Source organism: Candoia aspera, chromosome 1 (assembly GCF_035149785.1).
Source record: "Candoia aspera isolate rCanAsp1 chromosome 1, rCanAsp1.hap2, whole genome shotgun sequence".
Taxonomy (NCBI): Eukaryota; Metazoa; Chordata; class Lepidosauria; order Squamata; family Boidae; genus Candoia; species Candoia aspera.
In genome coordinates, this window is record NC_086153.1 from 319,467,233 (window position 1) to 319,482,389 (window position 15,157).

Below are 15,157 nucleotides of genomic sequence, written 5' to 3' on the forward strand. Positions count from 1 at the left end.
TCTGAATGAATTAAAGACCAAGACTGTTAGAAGGCAATGAAAGTAAGAAGTTGGTTTGTTTGACTAAGGTTAAAACAAGACATGTTTCTATAAAGCTCTGGGAACCCTTTATGGACTTTTTGCTGACACCAGGACTGAAATGTTAATGATTTATAGATTTGCGCATGAAGAAGGGATGGGTTATAGGAAGAAGACACTTGCATGTAACCTGATAGTGGGTGAAGAATTACTAAGTTTGTTTGTATTTGTTGTGATGAAGATCGGAAGTCACTTCTTTAAATGTTTTTCTTCTCTCTCTCTCTTGCTTTCTTTCTTTCTTTTTCTTTGCACTTCCTATTCTTTCTGTATTCTTTTTCTGAGTTTAGTTTGCATTGTCTTTTATTATTGTTATTAAAACAATATTGAAACAAGCCAGGACAAAAACCATGATTTACTTCAACTTGTTACAGTACATCACATTTCAGCCTATCTGTAATTTCAACTCTTTAAACTGGGAAGCATCTGCTTTTCTATCTTCTCCTTTGTGACACAAATCTAGATTCACATTACATTTCCATGAGGATCTTTCATTCTCATAATAGTTCATTCCCCAGTTTTGCACAAGCAGCAGCAGAGATGCAATTCCATAACCTTCGACAGTGCAAAAATGTTAAATCTCTAGCTTATTCAGAACTTAATTTCTTTCTAGGTTCTTCTAACAATAACTTAGCTATCAAAATTATAAATGTAGTAATGGAAGCAGGAATTATATAGCCACATAAAACACTGAAATATACATATGCACTGCATTTACAAATCAGTTATTGTCCAGTACAAGAAAGAGCTTCTTCTTCCATGTAATTAACATGACTAAAGACTTTTTAAAAATGAAACAAACTCTTTTACCAAAATCTATTTTAAATATGAATAAAGAATCCATTATAATCTTCTATGAAGTAAATTATATGGAATGCTTATCAGCATTTATCAGATGTCTTTTCTGCCTTTGTGCCTTCTTAACAACAGTGTCCAGTTCACAGTATAGCATTGGGTCACTCAGACTGCCTCATCCCCTGGCTGGAAACACAATTAATTCACACAGATGTTTCATACATGACCTTTTTCCTTAAGATACTCTCTTTTTCCTCTTAGTGGGTATGAAATCTGAAAACAGAATAAACGTAGTTATCATCCAAGGAATCTGCTTATAGCTTTGAAGAAAAAAGAACTCCATATTCTAACTCTATTTTCTTAACAATTTTTAAGAAGAATTTGACCAATGATCACTATTTTCAGTCAACATAAAATAGTGATCCTTCTCAATGCATTCATATGCATTAGTAAATTTAATAGCAGACATTTCACATGCTTAGGGGAAAAATGACCAAATGACTATTTGTGTAGCTGTATATGGCCATATTCTGCATCAACACAATAAAAAATTACCTGTACCCCCTAGCTATTCTGTAACAACTATATTCAGAGGTACAGGGTTTGCAATCTGTGAAATGAAAAACAACAACAGAAGACTCCAAGTCTCAACTCCATTTTTCCTGGAAACAATACTGGATTTTTTTCTTTTTTTACTAACGGAATTTCTTAGTGGTCTCCCTCTAGAAACTAACCTGATCTAACCCTGCTTAGCTTTCTGTGATCAGTCTAGGTCAGCTATGTGCTACACTTGCTGTGAAGATCTTAAAAGCAGCACGTAGCAAGCACTTCTAGTAGCCAACTGAGGATTGCAGCTTGGAAGAAGGAAGAGTTATTGAATAATTGAGGAATTACATTATACAAAGAAAGCCTATAGTTCAACAGTTGATTGTTCTTCTCCAGTGTAATGTTTGAAAGGAGAACTTCTCAAACGGAAGAGAGAAGTGATACCTAAGTATGACTATTCATGCATCTGCTTGGGAAGGAGACAGCAAAGAATGGTGAAGGGGAATTATTTTGCAGACTTTCCTTTTTTGCCCTAGCTGTTGTGCAGAAGCATACTACAACATACCTTCATCACTCGAGTGATCATTTTCTTGTTCTCCATCATCATCATCATCATCATCATCTCCAATCACAGGCATGTTCAGTCTCCCAGTATTTTCCTGTACTGTCAGCAGCAACGTGCCTGCAAAAAGAACAAAATTAAAGAGGAATTCCCATTTCAGCTCTACAGATCTTCTAAAGTGAATCTTACAGGATATTCTTACACCGGAACAAGCAGTGTTTGAGGGACTGGGAACCATAATTCAGCTTTCCAAATTTCCAGAAGCTGCAGGAATTTATCCAGCTGTCCAACGGTTAGGGTGCAATTGGGCCCTGGTGACTGAAATATTTGCTCCTTTTGGAAGAAACATATTTATTTATGGCTGTATGAACCACTTCAGTTAACCAGCTCTGGGCTATGTTACAAAAGCAACAACCATTGTAACAATAACAAAATACAATTAAATATTACAGTACAGTTAAATATCACAATCACTCATCAAAAACATTTATTTCTCACATTTCTGTACCGTCCATCTCGCAAGCAACTCTATTATAACAGTCCTAGCCCAGGAGCTCTACAACACTCAAGTTGGAAAGGCCTTCTAGAAGAGAAACCCTTTTACAAGCATGGTGCATTCTTGCTGGCTACCCAGTTACAGAACTTGCTTTTCTAACAGATCACTGTTTGTTGTTGTTTATTCGTTTAGTCGCTTCCGACTCTTCGTGACTTCATGGACCAGCCCACGCCAGAGCTTCCTGTTGGTCGTCAACACCCCCAGCTCCCCCAGGGACGAGTCCGTCACCTCTAGAATATCATCCATCCACCTTGCCCTTGGTCGGCCCCTCTTCCTTTTGCCCTCCACTCTCCCTAGCATCATCTTCTTCTCCAAGGTGTCCCGTCTTCTCATTATGTGGCCAAAGTATTTCAGTTTTGCCTTTAATATCATTCCTTCAAGTGAGCAGTCTGGCTTTATTTCCTGGAGGATGGACTGGTTGGATCTTCTTGCAGTCCAAGGCACTCTCAGAATTTTCCTCCAACACCACAGTTCCAAAGCATCGATCTTCCTTCGCTCAGCCTTCCTTATGGTCCAGCTCTCGCAGCCATATGTTACTACAGGGAACACCATTGCTTTAACTATGCGGACCTTTGTTGTCAGTGTGATGTCTCTGCTCTTAACTATTTTATCGAGATTTGTCATTGCTCTTCTCCCAAGGATTAAGCGTCTTCTGATTTCCTGACTGCAGTCAGCATCTGCAGTAATCTTTGCACCTAGGAATACAAAGTCTTTCACTGCTTCTACATTTTCTCCCTCTATTTGCCAGTTATCAATCAAGCTGGTTGCCATAATCTTGGTTTTTTTGAGGTTTAGCTGCAAGCCAGCTTTTGCACTTTCTTCTTTCACCTTCATCATAAGGCTCCTCAGTTCCTCTTCACTTTCAGCCATCAAAGTGGTATCATCTGCATATCTGAGATTGTTAATGTTTCTTCCAGAGATTTTAACTCCAGCCTTGGATTCCTCAAGCCCAGCTTGTCGCATGATGTGTTCTGCATACAAGTTGAATAGGTAGGGTGAGAGTATACAGCCCTGCCGTACTCCTTTCCCAATCTTAAACCAGTCCGTTGTTCCGTGGTCTGTTCTTACTGTTGCTACTTGGTCGTTATACAGATTCTTCAGGAGGCATACAAGATGACTTGGTATCCCCATACCACTAAGAACTTGCCACAATTTGTTATGGTCCACACAATCAAAGGCTTTAGAATAGTCAATAAAACAGAAATAGATGTTTTTCTGAAACTCCCTGGCTTTTTCCATTATCCAGCGGATATTGGCAATTTGGTCTCTAGTTCCTCTGCCTTTTCTAAACCCAGCTTGTACGTCTGGCAATTCTCGCTCCATGAACTGCTGAAGTCTACCTTGCAGGATCTTGAGCATTACCTTACTGGCATGTGAAATGAGTGCCACTGTTCGATAGTTTGAACATTCTTTAGTGTTTCCCTTTTTTGGTATGGGGATATAAGTTGATTTTTTCCAATCTGATGGCCATTCTTGTGTTTTCCAAATTTGCTGGCATATAGCGTGCATTACCTTGACAGCATCATCTTGTAAGATTTTGAACAGTTCAGCTGGGATGCCGTCGTCTCCTGCTGCCTTGTTATTAGCAATGCTTCTTAAGGCCCATTCAACCTCACTCTTCAGGATGTCTGGCTCTAGCTCACTGACCACACCGTCAAAGCTATCCCCGATATTGTTATCCTTCCTATACAGGTCTTCTGTATATTCTTGCCACCTTTTCTTGATCTCTTCTTCTTCTGTTAGGTCCTTGCCATCTTTGTTTTTGATCATACCCATTTTTGCCTGGAATTTACCTCCAATGTTTCTAATTTTCTGGAAGAGGTCTCTTGTCCTTCCTATTCTATTGTCTTCTTCCACTTCCACGCATTGCTTGTTTAAAAATAATTCCTTATCTCTTCTGGCTAACCTCTGGAATTTTGCATTTAATTGGGCATATCTCCCCCTATCACTGTTGCCTTTTGCTTTCCTTCTTTCTTGGGCTACTTCTAGTGTCTCAGCAGACAGCCATTTTGCCTTCTTGGTTTTCTCTTTCTTTGGGATGTATTTTGTTGCTGCCTCCTGAACAATGCTGCCAACTTCTGTCCAGAGTTCTTCCGGGACCCTATCTACTAAGTCCAGTCCCTTAAATCTATTCTTCACCTCCACTGCATATTCCTTAGGAATATTAGTGAGCTCATATCTAGCTGATCTGTGGGTCTTCCCTAATCTCTTCAGTCTGATCCTAAATTGTGCAAGAAGAAGTTCGTGATCTGAACTACAGTCAGCTCCAGGCCTTGTTTTTACTGACTGTACAGATGTCCGCCACCTTTGGCTGCAAAGGATGTAATCAATCTGATTTCGGTGTTGTCCATCTGGTGAAGTCCATGTATAAAGCCGTCTCTTAGGTTGTTGGAAGAGAGTGTTTGTTATGCAGAGTGAATTGTCTTGGCAAAATTCTATCAGCCTATGTCCTGCTTTGTTTTGTTCTCCCAGGCCATACTTACCTGTAATTCGAGGTGTCATTTGACTGCCCACCTTAGCATTCCAGTCTCCCGTGATGAAAATAACATCTCTTTTAGGCGTGTTGTCCAGTAGGTGCTGCAGATCCTCATAGAACTGCTCTACTTCAGCTTCTTCAGCATTTGTGGTTGGGGCGTATATTTGGATCACTGTGATGTTAGATGGCTTGCCCTGAATTCGAATTGAGATCATTCTGTCGTTTTTTGGGTTGTATCCAAGCACTGCTTTAGCCACTTTACTATTAATTATGAAGGCTACTCCATTTCTTCTGTGGTCCTCTTGTCCACAGTAGTAGATCTGGTGGTCATTTGATGTGAAGTGGCCCATTCCAGTCCATTTCAGTTCACTGATGCCCAGAATGTCTATCTTTAATCTTGACATCTCACCAATAACCACATCCAATTTGCCCTGGCTCATAGATCTTACATTCCAGGTTCCAATGGTGTGTTGATCCTTAGAACATCGGATTCGCCGTTCACCACCAGCACCGTCGGCCGCTAGCCGTCCTTTCGGCTTTGAGCTAGCTGCGTCATCACGTCTGGGGCTAGTTGAGCTCATCCTCTGTTCCTCCCCAGTAGCATTTTGACCATCTTCCGACCTGGGGGTCTCATCTTCCGATGGTATACCGACAAATCTCTGGTTGTACTGATCCATTTAGTTTTCACGGCAAGAATACTGGGGTGGGTTGCCATTACCTTCCCCAGGGATCGCATTTAGTCTGACCTCTCTGTCATGATCTTCCCGTCTTGGGTGGCCCTTCACGGTTTAGCTCATGGCATCATTGAGGTGCTCAAGCTCCAGCACCACGACAAGGTAACGATCCTTTGCTGAAGAACAGATCACTGTAGCCATAGTCTTTTACGAAAGCAATATGCAGTCTATGTCTTTAGTTAACTTTTGGAGGTCAGCGGTTAAATCAGAAAGGTTGTTTTGGCTTATCTCATAATGCACACTGTTCCCCTCCCACCTTTGTGTTCGAAAATACACTAGTGTCATAAATGGTAGACTTACTAGCATGCAAAAATGTCTACAATTTGCTTCCTAGCTTAAAGTAAGCACAGAACGTGCACCAAAAGCCCCATCACAAGGCCATATGAAATACTGAGTTTGCACAACACACTAAGTCACACTGTGGCTTGGCTTACTGTGTCACCTGAACCCAGATCATAGATTCAACTGTAGCTACAAAGGACCACAATTCATAGCTATGAGTTCTTGTAGTGTAGCTTATGTAGACTCAATATATCTTCTAAACCTAGATTAATGGCTTAAGGAGCTATTACTCCCCCCAAAAAATAAAACAAGGAAAAATGCCCCAAAACAGGAGTGCTCCTATAGCACTTTATGGCATGCCCTGAAATTATATAATCCATTTTACATGGGACTCCCTAAAAGACAATTTGGGGATTGCAGTTAGAACAAAATGCAATTGTGAGGTTGCCAGGTCATAATGAACTTTAAAAATCTACACAGGATGCCCAATATATATATATATCTAAATGAGTTAGAACCTGGTTACTTGAAGGAGTATCTCCCCCTATATTGTCCTGTTTGGGACCTGAGAACCCTTGGGTTGAATTCTTCCCATACCATGACTGCAGAACCCTTCCCACTGGACAGTAGACTGCTGCAAACAATGATTAGCTCTCCAGGACAGATGAACACCATTCTCTTTCATCAGACCTTTCCATCAATTACAGGACTGTTATGAAACAATATGCAAACACCCACAAATTACTGGCAGATTGTTCTATAAGGCAGGGGAGAACGTTTACGAATAATACATTTACAAGTGGCAAGTACAAGGCAAGGCACCAGGAAGGACACATATCAAACATTCACCTCTCTTGTGTTATGGCACAGCATCCATAATACAGGCTGGTCCATCTCATGATCTGAACATTGGTTTCAGGGTACTGTGGGTTTTCGAGCAGATTTTGCATGTCCTCAAATCATTGCTTAGGGATGCTTACACACCAGGGGCAGGACGTTCAGTAGATACTGCTAGAAGCAGCAAGGGATTTCCCCAGCTTAACTCCGTTATGCTAGTTACCTATGTTTTGCAGGCGTTCTGTCTTCTTCGCTGGCTGTAAACGTTTTCTGCCTCTTTTATCTCTAAGCACTCTGGTTTTCCCATGATTTGATCCCAATTCAGAAGACTCTAGCTTAACTTGGCGATGTCGCCGGGACTTCGAAGCCTAAACAGATTTTCAGCCAGAGAAGAAACAATGCAACAAAGAAAAAAAGATCCAAGTAATGAACACACATTCATATTGTCCTGAAAGAGAAAGACGGCAACACAATGAACCCATTATTTAATTCTGCCACTTGTAAATTGATCATACACCATGTTCATTAAGAGCATATTTACCAACACAGCCAAATTAAATCCAAAACTAAATCATATGGCATAGGTAGGCTTAAAAGTGCATCCATGAAAAAAAAAATCCACATTCTATTAGGCTTTACTGTTTGCAGCTGGGGATGCAGTCTTGAATTTTGTCGTGGTACTGCTTCCAGGACAGACGGAAAAGGAAGGAGATGCAACTTCAAACAGGAAACTTATATCAGGGAAAGGAGTGGTTTGCTGCCTCTTCTCTCCATAGCTATTTCTAAGCTCTTAAAAGAAATCATATGTTGACAACTTTATCTTTGCTCACCAAGAAAGCATTTTAAGGGTTACATCCAATGTTACATAAGCAGATTTCTACTTATCAACAGGACTTCTAGTTTGGTACTAAGGTAATTTGTTTAACTGTTTCAAATTACCTTTTCTTACAAGCACACTGAAACTAAGTTCTAAACTTATGTTCAGTTAATTATGGCCTTTAAGAGAGCCAATCTGGTGTACTGGTTAAGGCATCAGGCTGGAAACCGGGAGTCTGTGAGTTCTAGTCCTGACTTTGGGAAAAAGCCAGCTGTGTAACCACAGGCCAGTCACTCTCAGCCCTAGGAAGGAGGCAAAGGGAAACCACATCTGAAAAGCCTTGCCAAGAAAACTACATGGACTTGTCCAGGGAGTCACCAGGAGTTAAAGAGTGACTCAAAGGCACCAAGAAAAAAAAAAAAGGCTTTACACACTTACCTGAGCAACTGCAGAGTATGATCTGGATTTGATGTCAGCTAATGCTTTAGCTCTGCCAGATCCCTGAAAAGAGAAGATGGCCAGCACAGTTTAAATTACTGTTTCAAATACCTGCTCAGCCAAATTTCATTTTCTGGGACAGAGTATGCCATTTACAGCGCTGGTGCTGAAGAGCTCTGAGGATAACATGGCCAGCTGCAGACCTAAGGACAGCTATCTAATGACCATCCCTCCCCACCAAGTCCCTTACTGTATTATCCTGGTTGTGTATTATGGAGCTGAATTAGAAATGGCTGCAAGGGACTTTAACAGTAAAGTATATCCTACAAGACGTTCCTATAAAGAAATTAAGTACTCTGCCATCTCTGTGATGATATGACGATGATTTCCTTACTTCAGACTCTTGGGAACAACCTTCTTTTCTATTCCTCATTTCGTCACCCACAGTAGATAAGGGTGGTTCCTGAAAAAAGACAAAGGCGCTATTCAGACCACAGGATGCATTAGAGGCATGTCAGATTTGTGCACTCAGAACACGATACAGATGAAGGATGCCCTTCATCTCCCACCAATATCAGGAGAACAGGACACAAAGCCAGTGAACTGCTACTCCATTTAAATGGAAAACCAGTTCTAACTAGTTCTAAGGAATGTCTTGCCTCATGAAGCAAAATTTGTTAAAAGTTTGCCTCTTTCAACATGTCTTTAAATATCAGAAGTTGGAGTTGCATCTACCTCAACATCCTTCAGAAAGACCTCAAAGACAGAATTTTTCCACAGGGCTGTTGAAGCTTAATGGCTTTATGAGCGATTGGGCTGGTACCAGGATTTTATAGTTATTATATTGATCATAGTTTTATTGTTTTTTTCTGATGTTCTATGGTGAAAAACATTGGTTTATAGCATTTAGTATATATCAATTTGTAAAGGAAAATGAAATTACATACCATTTTCTTTTTCTGCCACTGCTGATATTCCAGAATGATATCTTGGAAATTGGCTATGAAGTCATCTTTAATCAAACTGATAGCTCTATCTGGCTGATTTTGGTCCATAGAGATCAGACATTTCATTCTTTGGTAGTGCTCATGAATGTTTTTGGTTTCCTTATAATTGAAGCAGATAAAAACCAAAATTTCTTAATAACCGCATCAGTAAAACTTGAGACGGTTGTCATATTTTGCTATACTTCCTGCTCTTAATGTTCCATCGAAACAGAAAATATGAACAGTTCTGCATCCGTATTGGAAATGTATGCTGGTAAGACTAAGTTAACCATCTGGACCTGTGGCAGATCACAGAATTGTTAGAAAAGGACCAGTTCGTTCGTTCGTTCATTCATTCAGCAAATTTATATAGCCACCCATCTCACCAAAATTCGGGGCAGCATACAACAATCAGATAAAATGGCCAATATAAAAACCATAGATAAAAATATAAAAACCATATTAATAAATATCATAAAAACCAAAAAATACAAACCATAGGCAAAAGGAAGATTACAGGTAGTCCTTGACTTACGGCCATTTGTTTAACAACTGTTCAAAGTTATGATGGCACTGGAAAAAGTGACTTACGACCAGTCCTCACACTTACGGCCACTGCAGTGTCCCTAAGGTCACGTGATCAAAATTTGGGCACTTGGCAATCAGCATGTATTTACTATGGTTGCAGTGTTCCGGGGTCACACGACTGCCATTTGCAACATTCCCAGGGGCCTTCCAACAAGCTAAATCAATGGGGGAAGCTGGATTCGCTTAACAGCCACGGTGATTCACTTAACAACTATGGTGATTTGCTTAACAACCATGGCAAAAAGATAATAAAATCAGGTGTGACTCACTTAATGGCCACATCACTTAGCAAATGAAGTTCCGGTCCCAACTGTGGTTTTAAGTCGAGGACTACCTGTAGTTAACTAAAAGGTGCAGGTTGTAAATGTTCCTTTAAGAAAGAATTGAAAGCAGTGGTATTTTTTTATATAGAGCTCCTCAGGGTTTTGTTTTGCCCATGTGCTCTAACTTTTCAGTGCAATTGCTGGGGGAGGTCAGATGGAGTTTGGGTCTATCAAAACTCAGCAGTGCTTCTTTTTCATGTAGTCTGTAAAAATGGCCTGGCCTGGATCTTAGCAAACAACATGAGGGTCAACCACCAGATATAAGGTTCTGTATACTGAATTATAGTAGCCTCCTGTGGCGCAGAGTGGTAGGCAGTAGTATTGCAACTGAAACTCTCCCCACGACCTGGGTTCAATCCCAGCAGAAGCTGGATTCTCAGGTAGCCGGCTCAGGCTGACTCAGACTTCCATCCTTCTGAGGTCGGTAAAATGAGTACCCAGCTTGCTCGGGAAGGTGACAACTAGGGAAGGCAATGGCAAACCACCCCGCTATAGTCTGCCAAGAAAACGTCACGAAAGCGGTGTCCCTTCAAAGGGTCAGACATGACTCGGTGCTTGCACAGGGGACCTTTCACCTTTCACATACTGAATTATGGATTATGTTCACAGGAAGATATTTGAATTGTATATTGGGTTTTAAAAAAATGTTACATCTATTTCTCTGTAGTTTTGTATACAGATAACATTGTTACAGTGATCCCTGAATAGGACATAAGCCAAAAATGGTCATATTAGAACAAGGTGGTTAAGTATACCTCCAAGAAATTTTCTTGGCAAAGCATGGCAACACGATCAGTAGGATCTCTGAATTCCCTCTTCATCTCAGTTTTATCATGCATGTTCTTTTTAGTCCTAAATGAAAGCTAAGAAAGGGACAGTCATATCAGGATCAAAACAATACAAAACGTGAGGTGTCTGAATCACCCAGCATGTTTCAGGCCCTGTTTGCGCCACAACAGCAGTAACTCCCAATACCAGTATCAACCAGTGAGCTTCTTAATGAGGGGAGGACCGAGGACCAAGTGGAGCCAAGAAAAATGGCCACATTCAAAGCAACATCCATATTCTTGTTGCATTTACGCATAGTCCAAAGAACCAGTTACCAAACTGTCTTCTCTACTATCAGAATTAGATCCTATCAACAAAGCACCAAGTATTTAGTTCCAATTTTGCAGCAAACACCTGAGGATTATGGGGAAAGTCAATGGTTGGGGAAAGAATAAGCATCCTAATCCAAGTTCTCAGCTCACCCTTACTTATCAACTGAAGAAGCATTTGTATCCAAAAGAAAACATGATATATACTAGGAAATCTGCATTTCTCTCATTCTCTCGTGATGTTTGGATATTGCAGGATAGAGAATAGGAAGTAGGTTACTATACTGAAACACAACTTTGTTAGCAGAATGACAAGAAGACCACACATTCAGCCAGAAAAGAGGTAGCAGAATTTGATTCAGCTGAAGCAGAAAGAATTCCAGATCAGCACTGCTCATTTTTCAGATCTGAACTCTACAAAAATATTAAAGCAATGGGTATTTCTCTTAATATGGTTTTAATAACTCACAAATTTGGGCATTGCTGTGAAATAGAATGCTTTGTCCATCCGGAGTTTCCTGAAGATATATGCTGCATCATAGTGCTGTGCATCCAAAAGCTCCTGCTGGAATTTACTGACTTCCGCCCAATCTTTAAGTGCAACCCTAATCTGAAATAGAAAACGAACAAAAATGTCTTCAAACAAGTCAGAAACATAGCCTACATGTGATGCAACTAAACAGCCTATGTGGCTAACTAAATGGAAGGTACAAAGAATGTCAGCACAATCAGGTACCAATATCACCTAGTTCTAACTGAAGCAACAGACTGGCATGCACCACCTCAGAGTGCATGGAGTAGGGGCTTACATGGTCTCCTTACAATTAGTTCCCAGTATATTTAACACTAGGAGATAGAAAAGTTATTTCTAGATTTATCATTACATGAGTTTTCAGGGGGTTAAAGGAAAAAAAAAGTCTCCCTTGAGCTGGACTCCTAATGATTGCATAGACCCATCCATGTTATTTTCTTGGCAAAAATGCAGAAGTAATTTGCCAGTGCCTTCTTGTGGGATTTTTTTCAACTTCCTAGACTAGCCTATGGCCAAGGGATTTGCTGGTGGTCTCCCATCCCAGTATTAAACAGATCTACAGAATCTCAATACTTTTTAAACTAATGATAGTTGATATGTACACATTTCTATATACTGTTTTTTAAGTTTACCCAATATGTTTCATACATATTACCATACTCTTTAACACAGCCCTGTAAGGTAGCCCAGTTTTAGCCCTGTATGATAAAGAGAGCTTTAAAGATGAAAAATCAGTTTGTCTAATCATACTTAATGAGCATATTATTTTCTGGGTCACCATTCATGCTCATATTTTTTATATTAAAAATTTAAAATTTCAACTCCCAAGATTGATGAACATCAGTTACAGCATAAGATCATTGGACACCATAGGGGACAATGAATTAAAAGCAGTTTAAGTTTACCTTTTGTTTTGGTTGACACAGCTGTGTGTTGTACAAGCCATACAGAAGATAAAGGGCACCAACTCGGATCTGGAAAGTGTACGGAGGCAAAAAGTAGGGCCATACCAGAGCTAAAGCTTCTTTGGTGAACTTGATCTGCTCTGGAGTCCTTATTTTACCACTAGACAAAAGAAGATCAGCACAAAAACAAAAGACAATACAATATATATCAACTTCAGCCAAAATGTAAGGTCTTAGCCCAGGAAGAAAGAAAAATACTTCTTAATTATCCACTACCAACATCAAATGGAAAAGACTCAAATACACCATCCAGTTTTCTATTAAGTTCTGCTATGAATGTTATTCATTTATTTATTGCATTATCCCCTGGAACATTTATAGAATAGGAAGTAGAACAGGTTACATCTCTGAATACAAGATGCTTGGAACAAGTAATTATTTTATCTGAGTTGCTTAATCGGGCATTATTCAAAGCAGGAGTGCACTCTTTTTACTGAGCAAGACTAAATTTGGCCTCTGCCTGATACACTGGAGCCTGGATTCCTAGAAATAGTGGGTATAGTCCAGATTAAAAACTAAACTCAATTTCATTACATATTTTATCATTTTTCTCTTTTGCCACATTGGTAAAAACTTCTGGAGGCCTGAAGAGGCCACCCGCAATATTTATAGAGACTACAGTACCTGCATGCCAGTGGGCTCAGGTTATGTACCTCTGATTTAAAGAAATTAGGTAACAGAATAAAATAAGAACAGCCTGCTGGATCAAACCAAGGACCATGTTAATCCAGATCTTTGTTTCTTGCAGTTGCCAATCAGTTGTTTTTAGGTGCAGGAGACTAGTGGGAGAGAGAGGCATACCCTTCACCTACTGTGGTTCCATGCAATTGGTACTGGGAAGCCAGCCATCCCCAACCTCATTGAGTCTTCAAGGCCAATAGTCATCAAGAGGCCCGTCTTCCACCTCCATGAATTTATCCAATCCTTTTTAAACCCACTCAGATTAGTAGGTCATGTCTTGAGATAAAACATTCCACACATTAATATTCTTTTTCAAACATGGAAGTCAGAATAGTACACAGCCTGTGCTTTTCAGACTTTGTTCCCAGGATGCTCTGAGGTTCTTTGGAAGACCCTCAAGAGTTTTCCACAGTATTCGCAGCTATGACAGCCAAATTTGTTCTGCATCACATTATGTTCTCTACTAGGGAGAGCTGCAAGATAACATAAAGAAATCTGCATCCTACCGCCCTCTAAATATGTAGGGTGTGTGTGTGGTGTGGTTAATTATGAATGAAAAAGCCAAATAATCATAATGCTTGTAACATTATATCCTAAACTGTAACCGATATTAATAGCATATCCACTTTTTCTCTCCTCTTCTTTATATTCAACACCCTAAGGTACCTAAATAATAGAATGTTAAGGATTTTATTATATAAACATAATTCTATTGAAATAACAAATTTTATCAAGATTTATACTAACACAATAAAAATAAAAATGGGGAAAAAATAAATGTGCAGGGGATTAAAATGCCAAGCCAACATCCATCATATCTGGAAGTTCTCAAAGTTGCAGTTCCAATGCATCTAAATTGCATTACATTGGGAAAAGCTGGGGGGGGGAAAGGTGGTGGTGGTGGTACAAACATGAAGCCTTCCCCATCTTTACAACGTTCAGGTTGCTGGAAGATGCAACTAAAACGTCAGTGACTACGAAAGATGCAACTAAAACGTCAGGAGAGCACCATATTAGAGTGCAGGAAGAGTTCGCAACTATTTCTGTACAGCGAACAAGGAGACCACAAAGAAGGGGAGTGAAAGAGCGGCGGGGGGGGGGCGAGGGAATGCAGCCGCGTTCAGAATGAACTGATCGGAAGTCTTGCGCGTGCAGGCACACGACGCACAAACGGGCCGCCTCACCGCCACTCTCTGTTCTGGGGCCCGAGGCTGAAACCGCCAAGGGGAGACAGCCAACAGGAAAAGTTACTCACTAAAAAATGGTGTGGAAACGGTTCTGCCTCCAGATCGTGGAGAAGTCTTCAAAGCGGACACTCTCGGCTTGCTGGAACCGAGTAAGCAACGCCTCACAATCGGTCCTCAGCCCGGGCCACCCGCTCATGATACACGACCATCTCTCGCGCCGAAGAACCAGTGCAAGTCCCCGCGGAGGGCGTTGGCTGCGCATGCGGAAACAGCGAACACCATACGCCTCGCCGAATGGGGCGGGATCTCCTTGACTCATTTTCCGCCCAGGGAAAGAAACTCCCAAATCCGGTTAACACGGACTCCCACCTGGCAGCCTTTGAAGAGTTAATCCAATTTGGGGGCGGAGCGGGTGGAGAATCAAGCCAATCAGGGCTACTTTTGGGCTGTTCGCTCCGCTCACGGCTCTTTCTTCCTCCGGGTCGACTTTGAAAATGGCTTTTAAAAAGGTCGTCCGCCTTCCTGAAAGGCGGAGTGAGTGTTCTGCAGTATTTCATTTTTTGTGTTGGACTCGGAATGCAAGAAGGGTCCTGGGGAGATATCAATTACTGGTTTTTCCTGCTGCAATGTTATTTATTTAAGATATATTTATTTCTCTAGTATCGCTGTAGTGGTGGGCT

General features: G+C 40.7%; 1 protein-coding gene across 1 annotated transcript; it reads right to left on the minus strand.

Moving 5' to 3' along the window:
* Positions 1-327: 327 nt before the first annotated feature.
* SNAPC1 (small nuclear RNA activating complex polypeptide 1) lies at positions 328-14,722 on the minus strand. The gene is made up of 10 exons (XM_063290442.1): positions 14,546-14,722; positions 12,550-12,709; positions 11,582-11,722; positions 10,771-10,878; positions 9,066-9,224; positions 8,513-8,581; positions 8,119-8,181; positions 7,087-7,231; positions 1,982-2,098; positions 328-1,143 (listed from the first exon to the last, which is right to left on the minus strand). The coding sequence occupies exons 1-10, from the start codon at positions 14,671-14,673 to the stop codon at positions 1,106-1,108; spliced, it is 1,128 nt and encodes a 375-aa protein (XP_063146512.1). The 5' UTR covers positions 14,674-14,722; the 3' UTR covers positions 328-1,105.
* Positions 14,723-15,157: the final 435 nt, after the last annotated feature.